This window comes from Rhynchophorus ferrugineus, unplaced genomic scaffold (assembly GCF_030347505.1).
Source record: "Rhynchophorus ferrugineus isolate W39M unplaced genomic scaffold, kcgeb_rfMv2 rfM1, whole genome shotgun sequence".
NCBI lineage: Eukaryota > Metazoa > Arthropoda > Insecta > Coleoptera > Curculionidae > Rhynchophorus > Rhynchophorus ferrugineus.
The window spans coordinates 19554793-19580155 of record NW_027472580.1 but is presented as its reverse complement, the minus strand read 5'-3'; the positions used below and the strand labels follow the sequence as shown (position 1 = coordinate 19580155).

Below are 25363 nucleotides of genomic sequence, written 5' to 3'. Positions count from 1 at the left end.
TTAAAAAAAAAACAATAATTTTTTCACATTACAATATTTTGTTAATTGAGGTTTTTCTTTTATTCCATTTGATTGTTATTAATGATTTTCGGCAGTACTTTTGGACTTGTAGTTAAGAAATGATGAGTTCTTTTCATTAATAGAAATTAAAAACACAGGGGTTTCCTAAAATAAAATAATCAAAAACATTCGGAGTCAACAAAAAATAATATTATAATTTACAGGCTTGGAGTTTAACGACTTACTTAATGGGCATACATCAGGTTTCAACCAAAATAGAAGAAATTTATTTAATATTTCAGTACATAACATTAAGGGCATCCTAAGTCACAAATATTTAATAAAATTTGTAAATACTATTGAATCATTAACCCAAAATACTATGTTTTATTTACATACATTAATCACTGTTTGGAGTCTGGTTAGTTCTTAATTTAGGGCAAAAATTTTTAAAATTATATTTACAAGTGATATTGCCATATTCTTCTATTTATTTTAAACAATATTCATTTATTTACGGTACCACATCTGCAATGTATTGTATCTTTTAACTTTCTTTTGCAACTGCAATACACCATACAACAAGGCTTCAGCTGTTGGTGGACAACCTGGTACATAAATATCTACAGGGATTATACGATCACAGCCCCTAGAAAAATAATATGTTTAAATTGCAAAGTTCAATATTTTCTAGTATTACACAATATAATAAATTAACTAAAATAAAAATTGCTTTAAGATCAAAAAAATAGCTTTGAACTATAATATTACCTAACAACAGAATAGGAGTAATGGTAGTAACCTCCTCCATTAGCACAACTACCCATTGATATAACCCATCTAGGTTCAGGCATTTGATCATATACTTTTCTTAATGCAGGTGCCATTTTATTAGTAAGTGTACCTGCTACTATGATAACATCAGCTTGGCGAGGTGATGCTCTGAATACTACACCATATCTAAAACAGAAACTAATAAGAACTACATTACATTTATTTCTTAGATTTTACCTATCCATATCATATCTTGGAGCAGCAATGTGCATCATTTCAACAGCACAACAAGCTAAACCAAAAGTTAAAGGCCAAATTGAACCTTTTCTACCCCAATTAAGTAAATCATCTAAACGAGCAAAAGCATATTCTGCTAGATTATTAGTATTTTGAAAAGGCGAATAGGGTTTAACTGTCTGAGAAGTCTGTGAGGCTGGTTGAGCTGATTGACTTCTGACTTGGGTCGTTGATTCTTCTCTTTTTTGTAGCTGCACATTACCATAACTACCTGCTAGAGTTCTTAACAAGTTTGAAGCATTACAGATAACTTCCTTACTTGGGACAAGAGCACTTCGCAACATCTGAAATTGTAATTTGTAGGTTAGATATATTTTAAATGAATATAGGCAATAAATTAGGAGAAATCCATCCTAAAATAAAAATTCATTTATAGTTTAAGAATTAGAGATAACTTGCCTTGAACTTAAGATATATTTATTAGTAATATTTTGATGCTTTTATAAATTTACGTAATAAACAAGGACTTTTCAATATGGCGAAGGCCTGAAGTCAGCCTTATAATAGAACAGCTGATCAATATTTCTGAACATATTTCCCTTCTTCCTATTATATTAATCATATCTATTATAAAGATAGCATAAACTATATATGTACAGGTATTTACCTCAATATTATTCATTATACATCATTGAATTATATTAAATATACATAATATTAATTATATGTATATAGGCAACTAAAGATATAGTAATTTTATTTTGAAAAGAGTTTTTGAAACTAACCCCAAAATAGGTGGATGTGGATAATTAACCTATATTTTGGTGTAGTGTATATTTGTTATTCACGTGTGAATATATATTTACTTGTTAAATTAAATTAATTAATTCAAGATGACACGTTTTGCAAGGTCTAAAGGATCAAAAGCATCAAATGAGCGAATACCAGAACAAGCCACATCTTGGTCTGAAATGAGACAGGATTTATTAAACAAAAATAAAGATTCTGAAGAAAGACATCAACGAGAAGAAGCATTAAAACGAAGAAGTGAAAATTACCAAGCATTTTTACAAGAGAAGGAAATGGAAGAGGAAAGTAAAGTGACATGGGCTGAATTTCAAGAAGTTGATCATAATAATTCAAGCAAGAAACGCAAAATAACTAATAATTCCCCTAAGAAGCTTCCTAAAAAGATAAAAACTGAATCCCCGAAAACAGATGTTACTAGCAAAAACAGACTTATATCAGATGAATCAGATTCAGAACTTAATGCGCTTAAGTTAAAAATTGAAGATGTTTTGAAGAAACAAAATAAACCAACAGATTTAGAAAGCGACAGTGATGCTGCTCCTGATGTTGCAGGTATTAAAGAAAAACCAAAAGAAATAATTGTTAAAAAAGTAAAAAGAAAGAAACCTAAAATTCAAATTGTATTAAATGGTAGCAAGGATGATAGTAAAGAGAAAAGCAATGAAGGTAATATTGAAAATGATATTAAAAAGGGTAACGAAGATGTAGTATTAACAGATAAGGACAAAAAGAAAATAGCAAAGAAAAAAGAGAGGTATTTAAAGAGATTAGAAAAGAAAAAGAGATTAAGACAAGAAAAAAAGATATCAAGAATGCAAGGAAGTAACATCACAAATAATAAATCTATGGATGCAGGTGGAGATTCTCCAAATAAAAATGAGTTAAGTGATCAGAATCTATTAAAAATAGCTAAAAAGAAAGATAAAAAAATAAGACAATTAGAAATGAAAAAGAAATTTAAGGAAGCAAATTCACAAAAACCTGAAAATTCTGACAAAACTAATGAATCAGAGAATTTGTCAATCAATAATAATTTAAATGAACAGAGTGTAGTAAAATATGATAAAAAGAAACAGAATGGGATAAAATACATTGAAAAGAAAAAGGAGTTTAAAGAAACAGAAAAAAATGAATTTGTGGATAAAACTAATGAATCTGAAACTTTCAGTATTCAAAAGAAAAAATCAATTAATTTAAAAACAGATAGCAAAGATAAAAAAAATATTAAAGAGAAGAGGAAAGTTAAAAACAGAGATGGCAAAGATCATAAAAGAAGAAAGCCAGCTTCTGAAACTGTGTTGATTAATGGTAAATCAGTAGAAATAGGTTTTGTTGACGGATTTCCTGTTAAAAAGGAAGACGCTGATCGATTGAAACAGTTACGCAGAGAAATGATTACTAAAGGTCTGCCTAGAAGTCAAATTGATGCAGCTTTGAAGTTGGAACGGAGAAGAGCCGAAAAAGCATTAGCAAGAGAGAAAAAAAATGTGAGTATACAACAATTAATACACTTAATTTTATTTCTAATATATTTTTTTAAATTAGGTATGTTTTAACTGTCGGATGTCAGGTCATGTGCTTTCAGAATGTCCAGAACTAGGTAAGGATCAAGTTGCACAATCAAGTGGTACAGGCATCTGCTTTAAATGTGGTTCAACAGAACACACACATTTTGAATGCAAAGTAGTTAAAGGGATGGATTACAAATTTGCTCAGTGTTTCATATGCAATGAGCAAGGACATATTGCTAGACAATGTCCAGATAATCAACGAGGATTGTATCCAAAAGGAGGTAGAAATAAACTAAATACACTTAAGCTAAGACCAATTTTACCTATTTATATGTTTCAGGTTCATGTAATGTTTGTGGTGATGTGACTCATCTGAAAAAAGATTGTCCAAAATATCAAGCTCAACAGGCTCAATTGAAGGATAGTTTTAATATAGGCACATTAAATAACAGCAATCCTGATAATTTAGATATTGCTGATTCTAACAATTCATTTAGGCCAACTAAAAAACCTTTAAATAAGATAATCAAATTTTAAAGTTGTAAATATTTTTGTTTTTTTTTAATAAAAGAGGAAAAAGTATATTATACTTTATATTATTAAAAACTGTAATAGTCAAAAATAGTGAAAAATAGTTTATAACTGAGAATAAATAAAGTATATAATAAAAAATAAAAGAGTAACTAAAGAATAATTGTAATAGTGGATATAATACCTACTGGAATTGGATAAAGCTATTATTCACAACAAATATGAAGAGGATAAATATGTTGCGAATTGGAATAATTCGAATTCAAGAAATTGAAGAATAATCTAAATTAACCAGAAAATATGCTTTCTATATTCCGTTTTTAATAGATAATGCGTTTATTTTCAATTGTTCATGTTTTGCTATATCTAAACACCTATTAATTTATATTTGATTATTAAGCGTGTTTTTTATTTGCCGACACAGCATTCATGTCAAACTGGCAATATGAACAATTGACGCCTCAATAAACAAAAATAATTTGTTTTTGTTTCTTAAATGTTTCTAACCACTGAAGCAAGGCTGTCAATGTTAATAATAATAATGTCTGAATTTTTAAGCAAGATGAATTTGTTTTCTTTAGTTATATTTTTCTTTAGCTACTACATTATTATTACTGTATATGGGGCTATTGATTTTGAAAGTTTAGGGAGTGTGGGTTTAGGTAGTGATGTATTCGTTAGTGATATTGCGGTTTACCTCAACAGAGCTTTTTTGGCGATACCAAGAACAGTGTGTCAAAACAATATTTCCAATCCTACATTGGTGGATATTCCTTGGAAAGAATACAACACTATTATAAAATTGAGGTAAAACATTTGTTTATTTATATGTGTATCATAGTTTTGAATAATGTATATGAAATATATATTATGTTGAAGATATAATAAACATATTGATAAACAATTATGGGCAAAATGTGATGATCTTCAGAGCGCCGTGTCCTTGGCAAAAGAGGGTATCAAATCAAAATTATGGATACTTGATCAAGGTAGTCAGTACTGTAATGCAAAAATTGTCGCATTCAGTTTATTTCAAAATGGGTTTATCAATCAAAAAATTGATTTATCAGATATACCCAGAGAAGGTTTAAATACTCTTGTAATTGAAAATAGTACAACTCTAGGAAGTCACAGGTAAACATTGTGAAATGCCTTTACCTAGAATTAGTTTTTTTATGTCTACTAGGGCGTTTGTATCAAATGCTGGATCTAATAAAATATTGGCCTGTTACTTGGATATATTAAGATGTAAAACAATAGATGTGACTGATGCAGACAACCCAGCCAGAAAACTCATTATACAATCGATAGCATTTTCAAAACTCTCTAATGAAATATTCTTCAGTGAAGGCCCATCAAGAACAGTATTTTCTATAAATTTGAGCTCATTTTCAAATAATAACTGGAAGGTTAGTGAAACAATGTAAGATTTCTTAATGTTATTGAACATATTTTAGGTAAAAGGAGTTGTGCTTAGTGCCACTTCTTTGGGTTCAATGTTAGGGGAGTCCTCTGGATTTGAAACTGACTTGAAGAATGGTTTACTATATTATTTAGTAAGGGATTATGCAATTGTTAGATGGATTATAGGGTAATATAAAAAGCGACTTGTTTAATATTAGTGTTACTGATTAATATGACCTTTTTGTAGTAAACCAATGACCGCAGAAAATCATGATGTTTTAGGGCAGTCATACACAAGAATGCCTTATGTATCTCGTATATTTACAGATCCCCAAAATGGTATATGGGCGTTAGTTAATCCTTTCAATGCACAAGATTGCCAAACTGATTTAACAAACTTTCAAAGTTTGCAGCGTGCAGTAAAAATTATGAGATATAATAGAGTCTTGGACATGTTTCTATAACATTTGTTATATCGTTCGTAAATATATTGCTTTTATAAGTTAGTTCCCTAATGAGGTGATAAAATTATAGTTGCTATTTCTGACTAGTAACATTTTAACTTCAATTACTGCAATTTACTTAATAACGGATAACAAGCTGTTAAATTATATAGTTGAACTGAATACTGCGTTAGGTGATGTTTGGGAAATGGTATTAGGATTTGCATGGCCTGAAATTAAACGTTGCTTATTTTTATATAGAAAAATTTATAATTTTTTATTGAATTCATTGTTAGGAAATCTAATCTATTTAGGTTACAGATTTTTAAAATTTATTGGAATAGTTTAGTTAAAAATAGTGACTGAGTAATTATTAATGTTAGAAAAGCAGTCATAGTAGGAGAGTAATTTCTATTTCAAATATTGACACTTTGTGAGCGGCCTTCACCATATTTCTTTGGTAATAAATGTTATAGTTACTTGGGTAAGCCAAAATTCATAAAAAATATAATGGAGTTAATATAATTATATTTTGTTAATTTTACTGTTTATTTTTACTTTAAATTATTCCTGTAACGTAATTTTTCTTATTAGAAGTCTTATTAAAATGTTTTGTGCAATGTTATTGATATATAGAGTAAGTCTCATTAAAAATTATACACATTCAGCATCTTACATCTTATTTACACATTTTTTTTTATCGATATTGTCACTTTTCTTAAGATTACACGAATCAAATCGCTCTTCAACCTTTTGCATCTATCAAACTTCTGTAATTGTTGATACAAAAGATGTGAAGGTTGGTGAGAGTGGGTGAAGAAAAATTTATTGGTTCAAAAATTTAATGAATTATAAAGGAAATATATGGATACCCGTTCTCTGCAATAAGCCTCCATTAAGTAGTTTTGTGATGATATTTATGTAGTTAACAATAAGATAATGACTTTATTAGGAATATATTTTGTAAGAATTAAATGTTTGTTAATTATCATGGTGTAGTTTTAGTAGTGAAAGTGGATAATTAATAAAAATGATACTGTAACTTTTTATATATGAGTAAAACAGATTTAAGTTTTTATAACATATATTTGTCAGCATTTTTTCAAAATGGAAGTTAAAAAAACACATTCAATCATTGGAATTTCACGAAACAGATGACATTTAAAAAATCCCGACAAACCTTTCGAATCTCTATCTTTACCTTCTTATTTTAGTAGGAAAGAACAATAGGATTGATTTATCTTATGGCTGAACGAATCAGTGCGAGCCATGTTATTATTAGTAATCAGCATTGTTTCGATGGGTGTGAAATGTCATGAAATAGATCAAATAATCCCGTATTTGGTCGGTAGAACAATAAACCCTATAATTTATTTAGTTGTGTTTTTTGCAATAAATAAAATTGCTATTGACAATTTAATGAGTAGATGTGTCGGTTTTAAGAAATCACATCATAGTAGTTTTCTAATGTTTTATTTTTGTGAATTTTTAATATGATTAACTGTCAATTTATACTAGTTGGAAGCGATATTGTTTTGACAATTCGGGTCAGTTCAGTTCTTTGAGGCTGTTGTTGACTTACTTTGGGTCCTTGAGGATCGTCGTAGAAAACATTTGACGGAAATTATTATTAGAAGTTAATTATAAAAAAATTGTACTCATTCAAATAAAATATTTTGCTTCAAATTTAATTTGAGATTTATTTCAATTAAATATTCTACGACAGGTTTCAAAATTGGTTCAAAGTCGTAGTGTGCATGTACTTTGGTTAGTTTCAGTGTTCGCTACAATGACTTTCAGCGCTTGGCGATTCACCGAATGCAGTTCCAGGAGCCAGGGATCTGGCCAATAAATTTGAGCGAACAAGGGAAAAATTGGCGGGAATATGAATGACATGTTTTGATTTCGAAAAAATAAGCCTGTTTAAAAATAAAGATATCTTTGAATGATAAATATGTGTTTTATATCCATTAATGATACATAATAATACATATAATACATATAATGAATACATATAATTACATAAAAACCTCATTAAAAACACAAAAATTAAAATATTTATATTTTACTTGCAGGAATCTAAAATAACATTTAACTTTGATTACTATTTTGCAAATGGTAACTATAAAAAAACGTGTCAAAATTATGAATTGTTTTTATTATCTTTCATTGAAGGGAATTACATTTATTGATATTCTTCTTAGTACAAAATTTGTGAAATAAAATGGAAAATCTATTTCACAACTGGTGAGGAAAAAGATGTTTAACAATAATCCCATATAAAATAATTAAGAACATGAAAATATTAAGGTTGCCAACTAATTTTATTTAATTCATAGCAAACATTTTAAAATGTGACAAACACATCAACATGTAAAAATAACCACCCATTAAACGGTCTATACTCAACAATCGCTTCTTAGCTTCATTCCAAAAATACTACCATATCTTTAGAGAAAAGAGTTACTTACCTATGTTATTCTTTACACAGCAGATATATCACTAGTTTCAAGGTGTTACTCCTTCATTTTTTCCATGATATGTCTCAAATATTCTTGTTAGCAAGTTTATTTTTTAAAATTTTAAAAGATACTAGCATAATATACTCTTATAGGGACTGTGTACCTGTTCCATCCAAATAATCTTGCATTTGTCAGCTTTTATTTTTTCATACTTTGCCATTGTGTCTGAAATAACTTAAACCCAGTTAACAAATATTTCACCTTCAAAATAGTAATAAACTATATACAAAATACATCATGCAGTAAATACAAATTCATACCTGTTTATATAATTTCTGTCCTTATCATTGAAGGATGAATTGCCTGATGACTTCATTTGTACATTTTCTTCCACCAAATAAAGGTAATATTTAGTGTTGGGAACAATCGACTGAAATCGACTATCGACTGTTCAGTAATTGACTACTTCTTACTATCGACTATTTCAGTCGCTATTTTTGGTTCGACTGTTTTTACTAGTAACTGTTCTCAGTTGCTATTTTCGGTCCGACTGATTTTATTACTATTTACTATCGACTGTTTCAGTCGTTTACTTTTAGTTACTATTTTCGGTTCTACTAGTTCATTCGACTGATTTTTAACGTTCCGGCCTTCCGTCCTAGCCGCGACCTTGAAAGTAATGCGCCGAATTTATGCTTATATAGATTTAAATCTAATATATGTGGTTTTATGTCTTTCTTGTAGTTTGCTTGTGAATAACTATATATTGTAAATTTAGTAGTATTTTTTAACGCTAGTATTCGAGGGCAAAAAAATTAAATTGTAAATGATAAGTAGTAAGATACTTTTGTTTGGCATAATAGATAATACTTTGGACTGGTATAATAGGTAATACTTTTTTGATAAACTTTCACGATTTTTGTCCAAGCCTCTTGTTTGTCGAAACTTTTTCCTAAAATCTTGAAAACTAAAATTAGGTTCCAAGGGTTTCAGAAATTGCATAGATCCAAAAGATTTGAAGAGTTTTTTACAGTAGCAGTTGTTAAATTTATTTTAAAAATATTAACGATAAAGAGGTGAATAAAGTATAATAAATATTTGTAATAAATATATTTTCTGAGAGGAAAACTCTCCTTTCATATTTTGTTGGCTATTAAGAAAAGCACCACAGTTTTTATTTGTTAACGAATGGACTATCATAACAGAATGTGTTCAACTTGTAAAACCCATTGAAATAATGACCACCGAGTTATCTGGTGAAAGATATCCCAACGATGTCTTTAATTATATGGTTAATAAGAGGACTGCAACATTCCATCAAATCCAGGATTTTAACAAGTGAATGGGGAAAAAATGACAAAATTGTCTATTAGATATCATCAATAAAAGACTGGCAATTTTAGAAATGAATACGATATGCGGAAAATCCACATTTTTAGATCCTAGATTTAAAAAAGCAGGATTTTGGTATTGCAAATAATGTTGGGGCGATACAAAAAGTTATCACAAAAGAGGTATCTTCCAAGTACTGCAGCAACTTTACAGATTTAGCAGTATTTGGAAATTCCATTTATTCGGCGTTTAGAAAACCTATTGGTTTTTTAGAAAACCCATAATATGAAACTACCTGAATTATATCAGTTACACGTAAAATATTCCTCTATACCCACAATATCTGTCCCCTGGGAACGAGTTTTTTTCAAAATCTGGGCAAATAATTAACGATCGAAGAAACCGCCTCACGGGAGAAAAGTTGAACATGATAATATTCACAGTAATTTAAAAATATTTCTGTTCAAAAATAAATAAAACTTTTATTTAAAAAGGGTCTGGTAGTTATTGGACGATCACTTTTGGGTTCATCATGGATTAGATTTTTCAATGATTATTAGTATACGTTTACATTTTATTTAGTAGTTATGGTTATTGAAAATCATTAGTTTTTAGGTTTTATTTAAGTTATATTGTACTATTTATATTTATTATGCTATGTTATTTAAAAATAGCAATTAATATATTAAAACACGATAAAACATTTGTGGTGTTATTATTCCATTCCTTTTTATACATCCACATAACATTCAGTATAAAAGTAATGCTACTTCCTTTAAAATTATATTATTTATTACATGATAATAGAAATTAGTGATTTTTTTCTTTTCTTTTTTAAAGTTATCACGTGAATGAATATATATACATCTCTGTCTCGCTTATACTACCATTGGAGAATATAAAGACATTTAAAATTAACTGCTCCAAGCATTTATCTCCGTCCTTTCCTATCTCACATTTTATACAGACAAGAATTCGTACATCTTCGTCTGACATCATGGATGCAAAAAAACAGTCGAACCGTGCATTTGACTGAAAATAGTAATTACTATTTTCAGTCGCTATTTTTTTGACTATCGACTGTTTCGACTGTCGACTGTTTTCAGTCGATAGTTCCCAAAGTTAGTAATATTTCTAATTTAGGGTTTTATTTTGTCTACCTCAGTGAAATTTACACATATGCATTCTTTTTTCTTGGTACTGCATATATCTTCTGGTGATTTTGGATCATTTTTTAATTGTTACAGAATTCTAAATGTTTGAAATCTCTTCACGTATCTATAAGTATAATACTAAAGAGGTATAAACATAAGAGTATTATGTTAATACTCACCATAAAATTCAAATGAGTTGAATTTCAATATTATTCGTATTTTATTCCTTATCATAACTTTGTTTATTATGTTACCGCCATACTTATAATAATTTGATACTCTTAAAAAACGATTAGAAGGGACATATTATTTTAGCAATAAACATTGCTTTTTAGGAAAAGAACACTACACATACCGTCGAAAAATGATTCACAAGACATTTTATTTTGGCATGCCATTGTGAAAAGTAAGGTTATAAACAAAATAATACAGGATTTCGAACCAAACAATGAAAGCCGTCAAATGATTTTTGGAGACCGAAACTTTCTGAGAAGAACCGAACGCCCCACGAAATGATTTCGATTACCGCGGAGGGAATTTTTTTCGCCGAATCCATACTCACTAAACACAGTCTGTATATTTTGTGATCCATTCATAGAGTAATATATTTACTTTATGGATCCATTCCGAATCTTCGCGGAGGTGTTCGCACAGACCTCGAACGTTCGCTTCGTTCAACTCTGTACTCACCATAAAAGAAAACAATTTATAATGAAAGACGTTCATTTCAAGGGTTTGATTAATATGCGGGTAAATAAAACATTTATTCTTGAACTTTTGTTATTGAAACCAAAGAATTATTAACTTTTACATTTATATTATTTATAGTTTTTTGAGACTGCCTTCTCTTTCTATTGACTTCTATTCATAGTGCCAGCTTCATTATACTTTATATCTCTATTATAATTTTCTTTATACATAGTGTTTAAACACCGTTAAACAACATTTAATTAATAATATTTTTCGGAGAATGTCATAAATTTCGCATTTTACCAATAGATGTCGTTGCTCAAAATAAATGACACCTAACATATACAAATGATAATATGTTTATTAAATTGATTCTAACATTTTTTTAACATATACATTATTTTTATAGTATATAATTTGAACTTCAACTAGTTTTTCTTTAATAATATCTCATCATAACTTTAAAAACCAGGTTATGGGTGGTACCATCATTGTAATTATTCTGAATAACATAAGTGGCTTCATTCAGTAAAAGTCAAGGCTTTGGTGGGGCTAAGTCAAAATGCGGATCTGAACATCGTAGGTTATCTACGGGATGTTTTAAATCGCAGATCGACAGGCCGATATTAATAATTACATATTTTTATATTTTGTTGTTGTAAGTTTATTTTCATATATATAAATATTAAATATTTATTTTTTTAATTTTAGAAATTAATCCTCTTGCGAAAGAATCTATGCAAACGGCTATATACTTTCCTTCTTGGATTAATAGTTGCAGCTCCAATAAAATAATAGCCTCTGAATGCAAATCTATTAAGAGAGGATTAACCGATATTCAATACACGAGGAATTTTGGTGTAAAATTTATTGCCCAAGTAAGAACAAATTTGTCAAAGTGTCATCAATTTAATAACTAACTTGAGGGGTTCATTTCATTAAAGAAAAAGAAAGTGTAATTATCCAAATAATTTATTTGATTTGTAATGGTTTATTTTGAATCTTGCTCATGGATTCGGGAATATACATCCTCGGCTAGAATGCTTTAGAAATCATTTGAAGCGCTCAACATAAGCTAATTTTTTTCATCTCATTGGCCTTTAGGAAACTGTGAAGAGAATGAACACGAGGGCTCTAAATATTTACATTCTATACTAACTGGGGATGAAATGAAAATACTGTCAGTAAGTCTTTGAGCTATCTCTTTTATTTTATTCGGCGATTATGCCAGGTCGATAATATAACAAAATTTTTGTCAAAAGTTTTAAAAAATGTAAATTTAAAACCCTTCAATTGTACATTCCATAATGATCTTTCACATAAAATATTAAAAGTAATAACAAGGCGCGTAATAACTTTTGAGTGAAACAGATGAACAGAATTTTAACAGGGGAAGACTTAAAATTTGCTTTCAGTGTAAGAAAACAAAAAGAGGGAACTCTGATATATCTTATTAAATTGATGGCCCTAAACAAATATAAAAAAAGAAAAAGACGGAAGAGATAATTTTGATATAATTTTGATATAATATAATTTTGATGTTTGTTTATGGTTTTATATATATGTATATAAATTTATATTTTATAGATAAATCTAATATAGATACATATTTTTATTTATATTTTATTAAATTTTATTTAATAAATTTATTTCAGAAAAGAATTGTTTTTTATATCAATTTCATTGGTCAATTAAACTTGACGTCAAGGTTGTCACGTGTCAAACACTACTAATGAGCCAACTGAATGTCTTCACACTAAAATATTTCTCTTACAGGTGCCTATAATGGAGATTTAAATTGACCAATCAAATTACTTGAACGGCCAATTATGACGCCCTCTGGATGTTGGGCAAAGCAAACCTTTGCGCCAGAGTCCCCTATTGAGTTACATCTCTATTACTCTATGTCTAAAATGTTCAAAATCCGTGTGTGTAAATCTATCTAAATAGAATAATTGAACAAAAGTTTTATCAAATATAATTTATTTTAATATTACAGTACATCTAAGAACTACAGTTAATTATACAACCACGATGGTTTATGGGTTAGAGTTCCTTATAACTATTGCTTTCAAGAACTTTGCTTTTCAAGAACGTCTGACAAGTGGACGACTTTGACAGGCTCATTCGTTTACGTGTTCGAACTAATCAGACAGCATTGTGTCTAGAATAAAATGAAAAGGAAAATATTGTCTGATTCTAAAACGAATTTACAAATTGCAGCAGGCAATACATTAAACATCTTGATAACGCATATACAAATAAACTTTGAATAGACTATAGGTAATTTATTTCTGGGAAAACTATTTTGATGTAAGCACTTACTATTTTGGCTGCCTTTCGCTTCACTAAAATGATATGGAGGTAAATAATAGTGTTTATAAAATTTGATGTTAGTCGTCATTTGTTTTGTCTATTGTGTAGATCAGTCTCTAATAATTTTGTTTCAAACTTTTCAATCAAAATATCAAAAAATGTTATCAACTTTTTTCAGTTATCAAATTATATGAAAAAATAAAAAATAGATTTCATATAATGTGATGGGTTCGATTTCAAAAATGTGCATGAAGTCAGCATATATTCCTACAGAATTCGAATGGTAATCTAGAAAAATATTCATTAAATACAAGCCTTCAACTGGTGTGTACAGAATTGCTACAGGTTTAAACCTTTTTCTGTTGTATTTATTATCAACTATGTAAAATTAGTATTTGATAGCCAGAAAATATTTCGATCTGTAATTTAAAATTATGATGAATGAATGGTTTTTTTTATAAGACCTTTATTAGATATACTTAGTATAATCTTAATTCTAAATTAACTTATTACTACATTTCTTTTGTACTTGGATTAATTCACAAGCAAGACGAGTGCGAGATAAATACATCAATATGTATTCTTCAATTATAAAATTATAATAACTTAAGCTATAGTTTACACTAAAGGTATACACTTTATATAAGTTCGTATGGTTTGGTTCGCTTCAATCTTCTGATTTCCTGCGCGTTGTTCAGTAGTTGTACTGCTTCCACGTTAGTATGATTTAGTAATCTTCTTTCGTATTTGTTTCATCATGCAGTTCTTCGTTGGTTATGTAGCGATAGGCATTTGTAATTAATCGAATAATTTTGTTTTCGCAACGTTGGATGACTAGTTGATTTGAATTTCTTGTGCAACCCCATATTTACACCCCATAGGTCCAAATTGACTTTATGATTGTCTGATAAATCTTTCGTTCTGATAATCTCTTTGATTTTAGATAACGTTGAGAGTATCTTCTGACTAACCAGTATAGTTGTTTTATTGTGGTTCTAATGTGATTTGCTTTTTGTCTAACATGATATTTATGATGTCAAGATGGATGCCGAGGTATTTATCTGATTCTACTTGAGGAATCGGACATCCACTGAGTGAAATGAAAACCTAATTATAGTTTTTATTATTTCGCCGCAATGCAAAATTAACATGAACAGATTTGAAGTTATTAAGTTGAATTTTCTAATCTTTAGTCAATTTGTAGATTTTGTTAACCACCACTTGCACTTTTTCTACTGCCCTAGGCAGAGATATGTCATTTGCCATAATAATTGTGTCGTCAGCAAAGGTTCCAAGTAGTGTTTCTTTTGTTGTAATGTTAGTAATTTTGATGTCTTAGCAAGTATGGAACATTTGAATTCAATATTAAATTCTTATGTATATACGCAATATCTATAGTATATTCTATTCGTACAGTTCCCAACTGGTAATTTTGCTATCATTGAGTACTGTTTATATTTGTTAGCTAGGTTTATTAACATTCTTACGAATTGTTATATTGACCCTACTTTTTCAATTTTCTTGAGTGCTCTAGCACATTTGATGGCTGGTGTCTTTGGGATATTCACTCAATTTTCTCATTTTCATCTAATTTTTTAAAATTATTAGTTCAGTCACGTTTACCACTAACCAATAGATTTTTGATAAATTCAAGTTTTTTGCCTTAATAATTTCTAGTTTAAATTGTTCCTTGGTCATTTTTTTTCACAACATAGACCTGATTTTGTCAACTAATATATAATATAAATAATCCAAATAAAATTGAAGCACGCCAAACATTTCAGACATTGCAATGCGGAAATGATGGTTAAGAAATGTTAAGTGACGTCAATGTTTCTTAACGCTTCTGACTGACGTTTGACTTATGACTCTCGGTGAATTATTAAAATCTCTGATTTTAATTCTGCTAAAGTCTTAATAATCATATTTAATAAAACTTTTTTTTTAGAATCCGCCTATTCTAATCCATAAATAAATGTGATTCTTTATTCTCGTCATTATAATGATTATATAAAAAGAACAATAAATACATAAACAAACTCTGTTATATTAATATTTGCATTATAATTTATTCACAATTATCACTAAGTATCGCCGACACTCTCTGTGTAACACCACATCCTACCGTTCCTGCGAGATAGTCAGGAAAATTACTCTCCAACACTCTCATTCTCATTCGCTTCAGGTCAGGCAACACCTGTGTGGCTAAAAAGCAATTTGGTGATGAATAAACTATTTGCCCCCTTGTAAAATTTCCTTGGTTGCTATCCCATCGATATATATCCGACGATCCTTCGTATCTGTAAAATAGAGCAGAACCACCATCCGTTCCAAGAATCACGGTTTTTCCATTTTTCACGCCCAAGTCCTCAATTTTACCCGACGCTGATCCAGAACGCAGGTAACTGGTACGAACAGAAAATATCCTGGGACTCGATAGGTATGTGAAAACTAGAAAATTGTTTCCGCAGTTTCTCTGGACTAATACAGCATAGAGTATATCCCGTTTTGGGCCTAAGGTGGATTTGGGAAGAACTATTCGGTACGCTTTGGACTCAATAACATCGAAAACTATGATGGATCTGGTAGCAGCGTCTGTTATGTAGACGAATGGTTTGCCATCGGTTCCATAATCCACTATGAGAAATTGTAATCGAGAACCTTGGACCACCAAGCCGGATAAATCCAGAGTTTTTACCTTCTTTCCTGTTAGTAAGTTATAGGCAACCACTTTAGGAGGGCATTTTCGTATGGGATTATCCAGTACATTTATTACCCCAGAGTTTAAAGTCCATAAACATCCATATAAGTCAACGAAAATATCGACTATAGAATGTAGTCCATCTGTGTCGTTATAATTCTGTGCTGACCAGCTGGGGAATGGCACTAATACAGTCTCAGTGCATCTGGGCTTCACACCTAACTTTGCTAACGTCGCAGGATTTCCTGGTTTTAGTCTGGGAAGAGCTACGTATACATCGTCTTTGTATATCTGCCCGCGAGTTGCTATAACATTTTTCGGGATGTAACTACTATTGCTGATGGCTAGGGCTAGCGAGTCATCAGAGGGATAATCAAAATTGCCCCCAGTCCATTCGATGATATCCTCAGAATTGGCACTGGGATTAATAAAAATAATAAAACATAAAATCAGTAGAGACATCCTTGGCTATTTTTGTCTGAAATAACAATACAATTAATACTAAAAAGATATTCCGTGAATTATTTTTTTACTCACCTCATTTACCGACACATATAAATAAATAAAAGAGTGCATAAAATCGCTATTCAAATAGTTATAAATACGATATAATTTTGTTTACAATAACAACGAAGGTCGAGATATGTTAACGACCCTATCCGTTATAATAAATAAAAAATAATATGTTGGTGAGTTATGGTAGGTTCAATGAAACAAGAAAAATGTTTGGCTGTTGATCACGTCAATGAGTAAAATGGTTGCAGAATGGAATTTGTTATGTGCATTACAAGAATTGCATACGAATAATAAAGTATGGCGTTATTGTTTGAATTATTCATACGCACGTTGGTTGTTAGTGTTTTTTTATTTATTGTTAACTAGATGACCCAGCGAATCTTATATCACTTTCATCTATCTTAATTAAAAACGGTTATAGTTCTTGGAGAATAATTCATTTCACTGTTGGAATGTGAGCACAACGCCTATCAATTATCGCCTCCAGACTTTAAATAAATTAAATTTGTAAGGATTTATGATTTGCATGTGGTAGTGGATCGTTACATCATTAGAAAACAAATATTATAATTTTCAATCTCGGAATGGATCTTGATGCAAAACTTCGCTGGAAGAAACATATAAAGAAGAAAAGAAAAGAACTGGAACTGAAATATAGGAAGATGTACTGGCTAATTGGAAGAAAATCACAATTATCAGTACATAATAAATTGCTATTATATAAGCAAATACTAAAACCTATATGGACATACGGAGTTCAGTTATGGGGATGTTTTGCAAAGAATAACATAAATAAAATACACATTATTCAGAACGAAGTCTTGAGAGGTATTGTGGGCATGTCCAAATACTATAGGACTGATTACCTATATCGAGACCTCCAGATACCCACAGTCAGTCAAGAAATCAAGAAAATTGCAAGGGGACATGAGGAAAGACTCCATTCTCATGAGAATATTGAAGTATTGCAGCTTTTGGATACCACCAGAACAGGACATAGACTCAAACGAATTAAACGATCTGATCTTGTGTACTGTTGTGTAGAGAGGTGCATATAATAAAAATACGGCAGTGACATGTATAAACATTATTTCATCAGATACTGAGATAGGGCCGATGGATCCTCCTAGTTATATACATACATAGATTTAAGTTATTATAAAGACAAATTGTAGGTTAGTCGGAAACGACTAGTAACAATGTAATAATTAAATAATTTAAAAAAAAAATCTAAATCTAATGAGGAACTGGTACTGGTATCAATTGGAGCAAATTTACTTTTCCACCGGCGCAACATTATTCTGTAGATTGTATAATTGACTAACTGACCCGATTGTAAGTAATTTGTTGACACCATAATCTATAGTTTATCCAAAAAAGTTTTGTGCATACGTCATCAAGATGTTTTGTGTACTGCATGCCGTAATTTGTAAATTCATTTTAGAATCAAACAATATTTTCCTTTCTATGTTGTTCTAGTTAAAAAGAGACACAATGCTGTTTGATAAGTTTGAACGTGTAACCGAACTAGCCTGCTAAAGTGGTCCGGTTGTCAAACGTATGCAAAATTATTCAAAACAATATTGATAAAAGGTTATAAACCGGCAAACGTTATTTTAATATTTTGCTTGTTTTGATAAATTTCAAATCGCTGCTTATTATTGGTCTGATTGAAAATTCAGAAGCCAGACAGAGCAGATTGCGTCTCTAATCAGTTTCTTTGAACAGGAACGAGATAATGGAGACCAGCTACAGGCAGTAAAATTCGTTAGAAATATAAGTATATATTTATTAGCGTGTTAAAGTTGCCCTGAATATTAGTATGGGCACGGTCACTGAAATATTTAAAAAAATGTAAAATATAATCTTGAATTCATCGAAAAAAATCGTCCTCATACAAACCGGGTGAAGAATCAAGATCAGATTGATGTTAGCTCTATCAGAGATTAAATATTAGATGTTAGTCTATTAAATGTTAGTCCGAAAAGTATCGAAGAGACATAAACGATTTTCCGGATATTGCTTTTAAAAGAATACAATTTTTAAAAGTATATAATAAAATGAGGAAAGTTTAGATGAGACATGGATATTTCAAAATCGGAACAGTATACCCAACTCATGGCAATATGATAATAAAAATAGTGTTATGACAATAAAAGTTGAAGGAAAAACGTAAACGTTGGAATAACAATTGATAGCAACAATAGGTTTTATTAGTCATAACATTTATTAATAATTCATTGCAGACATATTGTACTTCATGCTGGAAACAGGATTGGTTAATATCAAAACGGTTTGGACGAACTTGATCAGACACATTGAAGAAGAAATTGACAAATGATTGAATTGTGAACATATGTTAAATAAATTGGAAATTAATAGCTCAGTTATTCACTTGAATAAAACTTTCTGAGTATGATATAATTCTAAGACAGGGTGATGAGAATGGAAACAAGTAAAGGTGAATAGATAATTAATATATGATAAGTGAAGGAAATGTTATTGTAGAGTGTAAAAGATGTATGTGCACAGATATGTATGTAATTGTTCAGAATATTCATAGTAATTCAATAGTAACTATTTTACTGTTGTGGTAAAATCATTAAGGAGAATACATTGATTAAATCTAATCTATCAAGAAAGATGTATACAGGTATTAACAGAACAAACTCAGGAGAAATACAGTGATATCAAAATGTATTTACAAGGAAACACTCTACCGAAGGACACAATAATTAAGTGTAAAAGGTAAATATGCTCTCCAATGAAAGTAAAATATATTACTTGCATATTCAATTGTTAATTAAGTGGATTAGGCCTCCAGAGGAAACAAATCATAAAAAAACGCACTTAGAACTCTAACGTATAGGTGGTATGGAAAATAGTTAAATGTAAATATAATCAAACACAACCCTAACCTACAGCTTATTATAACTGTGTACTTAATTGTAGTTTCAAGTTCCTCGATAATATGTACATTAGATTTATCATAATGTTAAAATAAATTATATTTAATAACAGTATTTTTGTTTAATTATTTTATTTAGATTAGAATATTGTTGTAAGTCAAAGCGAATCTGAACTAAAACTCAGAGTTCACACGGCAACATTGTGATGTTTTGTCACAAATTTAGACGACGTATGTACAAAAACTTCTTTGGATAGATTATATTTCCGGATTATAATGGAATGCTGCTTATTCTTGAGTCACAGGACCACCATGTCTGCAGAATGTCTCAATTCCATTGTGCCTTGTTGCTGTTGTTGGGTTTGATGTATGCTAACACTGTTGCGTTCTATGCCTATCTGCTCTATTTCCAGTTACTCTCAGATGCAATTGTGACTTGCCATGACTATATTACCATTTTCTGTCTCTCGCTGGTCATCGGCGCGGTTAGAACGCGGGGTGGCTCTCCGCATATTTGATTAACGACTTAAACATGTCATCTTATCCTTGTCGTTGTTAAGAATAAATTAGTGTGATCAGTAAATAATAAGACTTAAAAATTACGAGTTATTCTTAGTTTTTTCCGTCAGGCTAATCTGTCGATAAGGAATGTTATTTGAGGTTGAAACTGAAGTTATGGCCGATAACTTTTGGTTTTATTGTCACGATAACGTATATCTTTCATGCAACTTGACGATTTTTTATCAATCGCTATATTCGCCTAATTTAGCCCCATCGGATTTCTGGCTAATAAAAAAATCGTTCGTCGATTATAATTGAAAGAAGTAAATATTATTCTAGGCATCGAATTCAATAACAGGGTTTAAAACTAGAAAATACGCTGGTATAATCGTTTTATAGTCTATTCAAAGTTTTTTTAGTAATGCGTCATGGATATTTGCGACATCGAAACCTTACAATGTTGCCCATCAACCCTGAGTTTTAATTCAGCTGGCTTTGAGATACAAATTATCTAAGTAGAATAATTGAACAAAAATGTTATCAAATATAATTTATTTTAACATTATACTATATCTAAAAACTACAGTTTTTACAGCCACATACAGATACATATATAGAACCAGATACAATAATTTATAGGTAAGTGTTAAAAAACCTCTTATCACTATTTCTTTCAAGAATTTTGCATACGTCTGACAGCTGGTCGCCGTCCGGTTATCAGATATACGCTAAATTATTGAAAATATTAGTTATAATTATTACAGGTTATAAACCGACCAGCATTATTTTATTCCTTTATTTTAATATTAAAATATATATATTTAAAAATAGTAATTACTATTTTCAGACAAATGCACGGTTCTACTGTTTTGTTCGATTAGTAATGTTAGACGAAGATGTACGAACCCTTTCCTATATAAATTGTGAGAGAGGAAAGGACGGAGATAATTGCTTGGTTAATTTTATATGTGCTTATTTCTTCAATTTTTTTTGGCTTGGAACCGGATAGGGGAATCCTGTTACGGATACCTGGTCGGGAAGACCCGCAGGAATAAGCGAGTTGGACTCGTTATGTGGAGGCTGCCTCTGGGCTACCCACTAAACCCCACCCTATCAGCTGATCCAATGACCCTAACTGATACTTCTTACTATTAGTAAGGGGGTGCCCGTAACCGGTATCACCGTTAAGAACACCAACGGTAGTATAAGCGAGGCGGAGATGTACAGATTCCTTCACGTACTAATTTTAAAAAAGAAAAGAAATAAAAATTACTGAACATTATTAACACGCAATTAATAATTTCATTTTAAACGAAGTAGAATTACTTTTATATTTGAATGTTCTGTGATCTGTAAAAAGGAATAAAATTTTTCTATGGAATAATACCCCATAAATATTTAATAGTAATAATTAATAATAGTAATAATACCCCATAATTATTGTTATTTTCAAATAATATACTATAATAAATATGTACAATACAATAGAACTTAAACAAAACCTAAAAATTAAAGATGTACAATAACCATAAATCCTAAATAAAAATAATACATATACCTAATCATAAAAAAAAACTAATTCATGGCATAATTAAAAATGATCGCACAATTACCAAAGATTTCTTATATGAAGTAAATGCTTTATTTATTATTGAACGGAAATATTTTTTAACAAAAATTGAGATAATAATCGAAATTTCATCTATTATTGCCATAAAACCAGTTAAAAAACTATTTATCATTCACAATTTTAATCTTTTTATTATATAATCTGTTATATTAATATATAATATATTATTATTTACAAGCAAACTACCAACAAAAATCATAAAACTATATATTTTATTTATAAATCTATGTAAGTATAAATAGGGTACATTTTTGTCAAGGTCGCGGCTAGGGCGACAGAGCCAGAACGTTAAAAATCAATGGAAAAAGACTAATAGAACCAAAAATAGTAACTAAAAGTATGGACCGAAAATAATGACTGAAAACAGTCTACTGAATGTCATTGGTAAAAAGTAGTAAAATCAGTCGAATAAAAAATAACGACTGAATCAGTCGATAGTAAAAAATAGTCAGCTACTAAACAGTCGATAGTTCCCAACAATAGTATTAAGTAACGTGTCTTGAATATCTTACTTCAATATTTAATATCCTTCTTCAACTCAAATACTTGTTAAGAGGTACATGAAAGTGTAATGATTTAGAATTTCATTTCAAAAACATACAACAATACAGACAATTTCATCTCCTTTCTTTTCTCATCTCTTTTTGTGATCTAAAAGTAATAGTTACTTTTGGTTGGCTGTCTTCCATAACACTCAAACAGAAACACATAGTTCATCGAGATTTTAGTAAATTTGTAAAAATAATTTTGTAAAGTCATGATGAATTCGTCTATTTTAAACTGATACCTTAAGCAGATTTATTTGATGTGGTTGAGCCAATAATAATACAAACGAAAATGTTTTTTAAGATGCTTTTTTTCATATCAAATTTAGATGCTGTTATTTCAATCTATTGCAGATTATTACTGTACAAATAAAATAATAGTTGATACAATTCATGTATTAATGCATATTTACCTGATGATGATCCGCCAATTATAAGTGAAATTGTAAACATACAAGAAGCAAGGTTATTCTAACAATAATATTTTAAAAACAAATGTTTGATATAAGAAAATATACTTCCTTGAAGGTATATATATATGGATTTAATTGCTTATATTCATATTTTAATAAAAATAATATCTAGGTAACTAGTATTTTATAAATTAAAAATATGATTATAATAAGTGTTTCTATTTTAGGTATTTTTAGTTATCATGGGATTATTAATAATCTTCCTAGTAAGTTTTATAGCTAGCATTTCCGGTAGTTGTACCAACGACAAGAATTTGGTGCTAGATTTGGCTTTTAAACTATCCGGTAATGATGTGGTCTTTCCTTGTCCTACTACGAAAAATATTTACGCTTCGTCTGGTAGATGGATACCGAAGAATATAATCGCCACTAGGTTAGCGGTTTACAACGATTATGGAATAGTGACGTTATCCAGGTTTCGCCAGGGGGTACCATTTACTGTAGGCAGGTTTCCTCTAGTGAACATTACTTCACGCGTCCCGCTAGTAGCGTTTCCTTGTTGGAGCATTCAGGAGGAAGGAAGCTGCGACTCCATCCAAAACGCTATAGACTTAACAATTGATCCACTGGATATCTTATGGGTTTTAGATTTGGGAATTTGCAATACCCTAGAACAACCGGTCAAGAGATGTTCCCCAAAGCTCTGGGGTATAAAGCCAGATAGTGGAAAGGTGGTGAAAACCATCGATTTAAGTACCTTTCTGAGTTTCGACAGTCGCATTCAGTATCTAGTGGTAGATTATTCGGTGGATGGTGTGCCATATGCTTATATTTCGGACGCGGGATCTGCGTCTATTATCGTGATCAATATTCTTCACGGTACCGGGTTTCGAGTGGTTTTACCTGTAGCGATTTGCCCGAGTGTTAAAGATATTTTTTATCTTCAGTTAATTCGGAAATCTCATGATACCGTGCTTTATTTTAGTTATTTATCATCTCCTTTTATATACTCTATAAAGACCAAGCTGCTGCAACAGGGACATGTTGATGGTGCTATCATCAAGTGCGGGACGAAACCACTAGGATACCAGGTGGTTCTGCTAGGAACTGATAATGGTGCAGGAATTTTCTTCAGATACAAAGGTGATTCGGATATTTACGTTTGGAATACGGACACTGCCTTCAAACCCGAGAACTTCTTGTTGGTTCATAAAGGCGGGTACTGCAGGATGGCTACGCAAGTGATCCCAGGATGGAAGAAGCTGATGTGGGCAATAGAAAGTAATTTCCATGATTATATTACTGGAACTACTGGCTGTTTAGGTCCCAGTATTATCGTTTATCCTCTAGTGAAAACCAGTGAGTCTTAAGAGATCGACATCAATTTTTCATTATAGTAATTAAAATAATAAAAACTTTTACACCATATGTCTATTTGTTTAATTTATGAATGTTTGAGGTATTTTAAAAACTTGCTAATCTCTAAGTATTAACTAGTACTAATATCTATTATCATTAGTTGTTTTCTATAAATTTTTAAATATTTATTAGATAAGAATACACAATCTCTATATAAGTTATAAAATGTGAAATGGTTTAGAAAACAGGATCTATTAATTTACTTGAAAATTTTATTTTATTTAACGGAAAGAAAAGGCGACTTGTTGATACAAAGCGACACTGGCGGTAAATATGAACGAACCCGTCTCACTCGTTCACCATTCAGGTAGTCAAAAAGAAACAAATGACCGGATAGTCTACGACCAAAGGGATGTATGTGATCGTGATGATTTAGTCTGGACAGGTTATAGTTATCGTAAAATTATGTTCGAAATGGCACTTTTCAAGCTTCAGTAACTAAATAGTTTCTGGCTAACAAACTGAGCTACCGTAATCCGCACTTGGTGGCCGTTTAGCCTGAAGTGCAAGCTTCTGTTCAAATTTCAGTAAGACAGGCAGAACATTGTAATAGTTGTATTGGTATGTCTCAATTGAATTCGAGAGTGGCTGGAAATTAAATGGATGGAATACGACACATTGGGCGATTTCGCAGACACAGTGCTCCTGTGATGGAGGACTGAGCAGCATTTCACTACGATCAGGTAGCGAACGTTTGGTACAGCTTCAATCTCCTGACATCCTGTGCCCTGTCCAACAGTTGTATTGCTTCCACGTTAGTATGATTTAGTAATCTTCTTTCGTGTTTCAAGGCGAAATCTTGGATAAAAATCAAATCCATTTGATTTCCAGGTCATCGTGCAGTTCTTCGTAACCAGTAGCGATAAGCATTGGTAGGCAATTGAAGAACCTTGTTTTGACAGCGTTGTATGACTAGTTTATTTGCATTTTTAGTGCAACCCCATATTTTCACCTCATAGGTCCAAATTGGCTTTATAATTGTCTAATAAATCAACCTCTTTGATTTTAGATCAAGTTGAGAGTATCTGCCGATTAACCAGTATAGTTGTTTTATTTTGGTTCTAAT

The 25363-nt window shown here is 30.4% G+C and overlaps 5 protein-coding genes across 5 annotated transcripts; 3 read left to right on the top strand and 2 right to left on the bottom strand.

Annotated features, from left to right (window-relative positions):
• Positions 1-188: 188 nt before the first annotated feature.
• Positions 189-1602, bottom strand: LOC143205010 (NADH-quinone oxidoreductase subunit B 2). The gene is made up of 4 exons (XM_076417984.1): positions 1471-1602; positions 1012-1355; positions 772-960; positions 189-649 (listed from the first exon to the last, which is right to left on the bottom strand). The coding sequence occupies exons 2-4, from the start codon at positions 1353-1355 to the stop codon at positions 511-513; spliced, it is 672 nt and encodes a 223-aa protein (XP_076274099.1). The 5' UTR covers positions 1471-1602; the 3' UTR covers positions 189-510.
• Positions 1603-1801: 199 nt separating this feature from the next.
• Positions 1802-3902, top strand: LOC143195931 (uncharacterized). The gene is made up of 3 exons (XM_076403463.1): positions 1802-3308; positions 3367-3613; positions 3673-3902. The coding sequence occupies exons 1-3, from the start codon at positions 1905-1907 to the stop codon at positions 3867-3869; spliced, it is 1848 nt and encodes a 615-aa protein (XP_076259578.1). The 5' UTR covers positions 1802-1904; the 3' UTR covers positions 3870-3902.
• A 134-nt stretch (positions 3903-4036) lies between these two features.
• Positions 4037-7396, top strand: LOC143195938 (uncharacterized). Its single transcript, XM_076403469.1, has 5 exons — positions 4037-4670; positions 4743-4997; positions 5050-5272; positions 5321-5454; positions 5515-7396. The coding sequence occupies exons 1-5, from the start codon at positions 4360-4362 to the stop codon at positions 5729-5731; spliced, it is 1140 nt and encodes a 379-aa protein (XP_076259584.1). The 5' UTR covers positions 4037-4359; the 3' UTR covers positions 5732-7396.
• An 8295-nt stretch (positions 7397-15691) lies between these two features.
• Positions 15692-16926, bottom strand: yellow-g2 (L-dopachrome tautomerase yellow-g2). Its single transcript, XM_076403483.1, has 2 exons — positions 16903-16926; positions 15692-16843 (listed from the first exon to the last, which is right to left on the bottom strand). The coding sequence occupies exon 2, from the start codon at positions 16825-16827 to the stop codon at positions 15733-15735; it is 1095 nt and encodes a 364-aa protein (XP_076259598.1). The 5' UTR covers positions 16828-16843; positions 16903-16926; the 3' UTR covers positions 15692-15732.
• A 6160-nt stretch (positions 16927-23086) lies between these two features.
• yellow-g lies at positions 23087-24298 on the top strand. Its single transcript, XM_076394646.1, has one exon. The coding sequence runs from the start codon at positions 23121-23123 to the stop codon at positions 24246-24248; it is 1128 nt and encodes a 375-aa protein (XP_076250761.1). The 5' UTR covers positions 23087-23120; the 3' UTR covers positions 24249-24298.
• The last annotated feature ends 1065 nt before the right edge of the window (positions 24299-25363 follow it).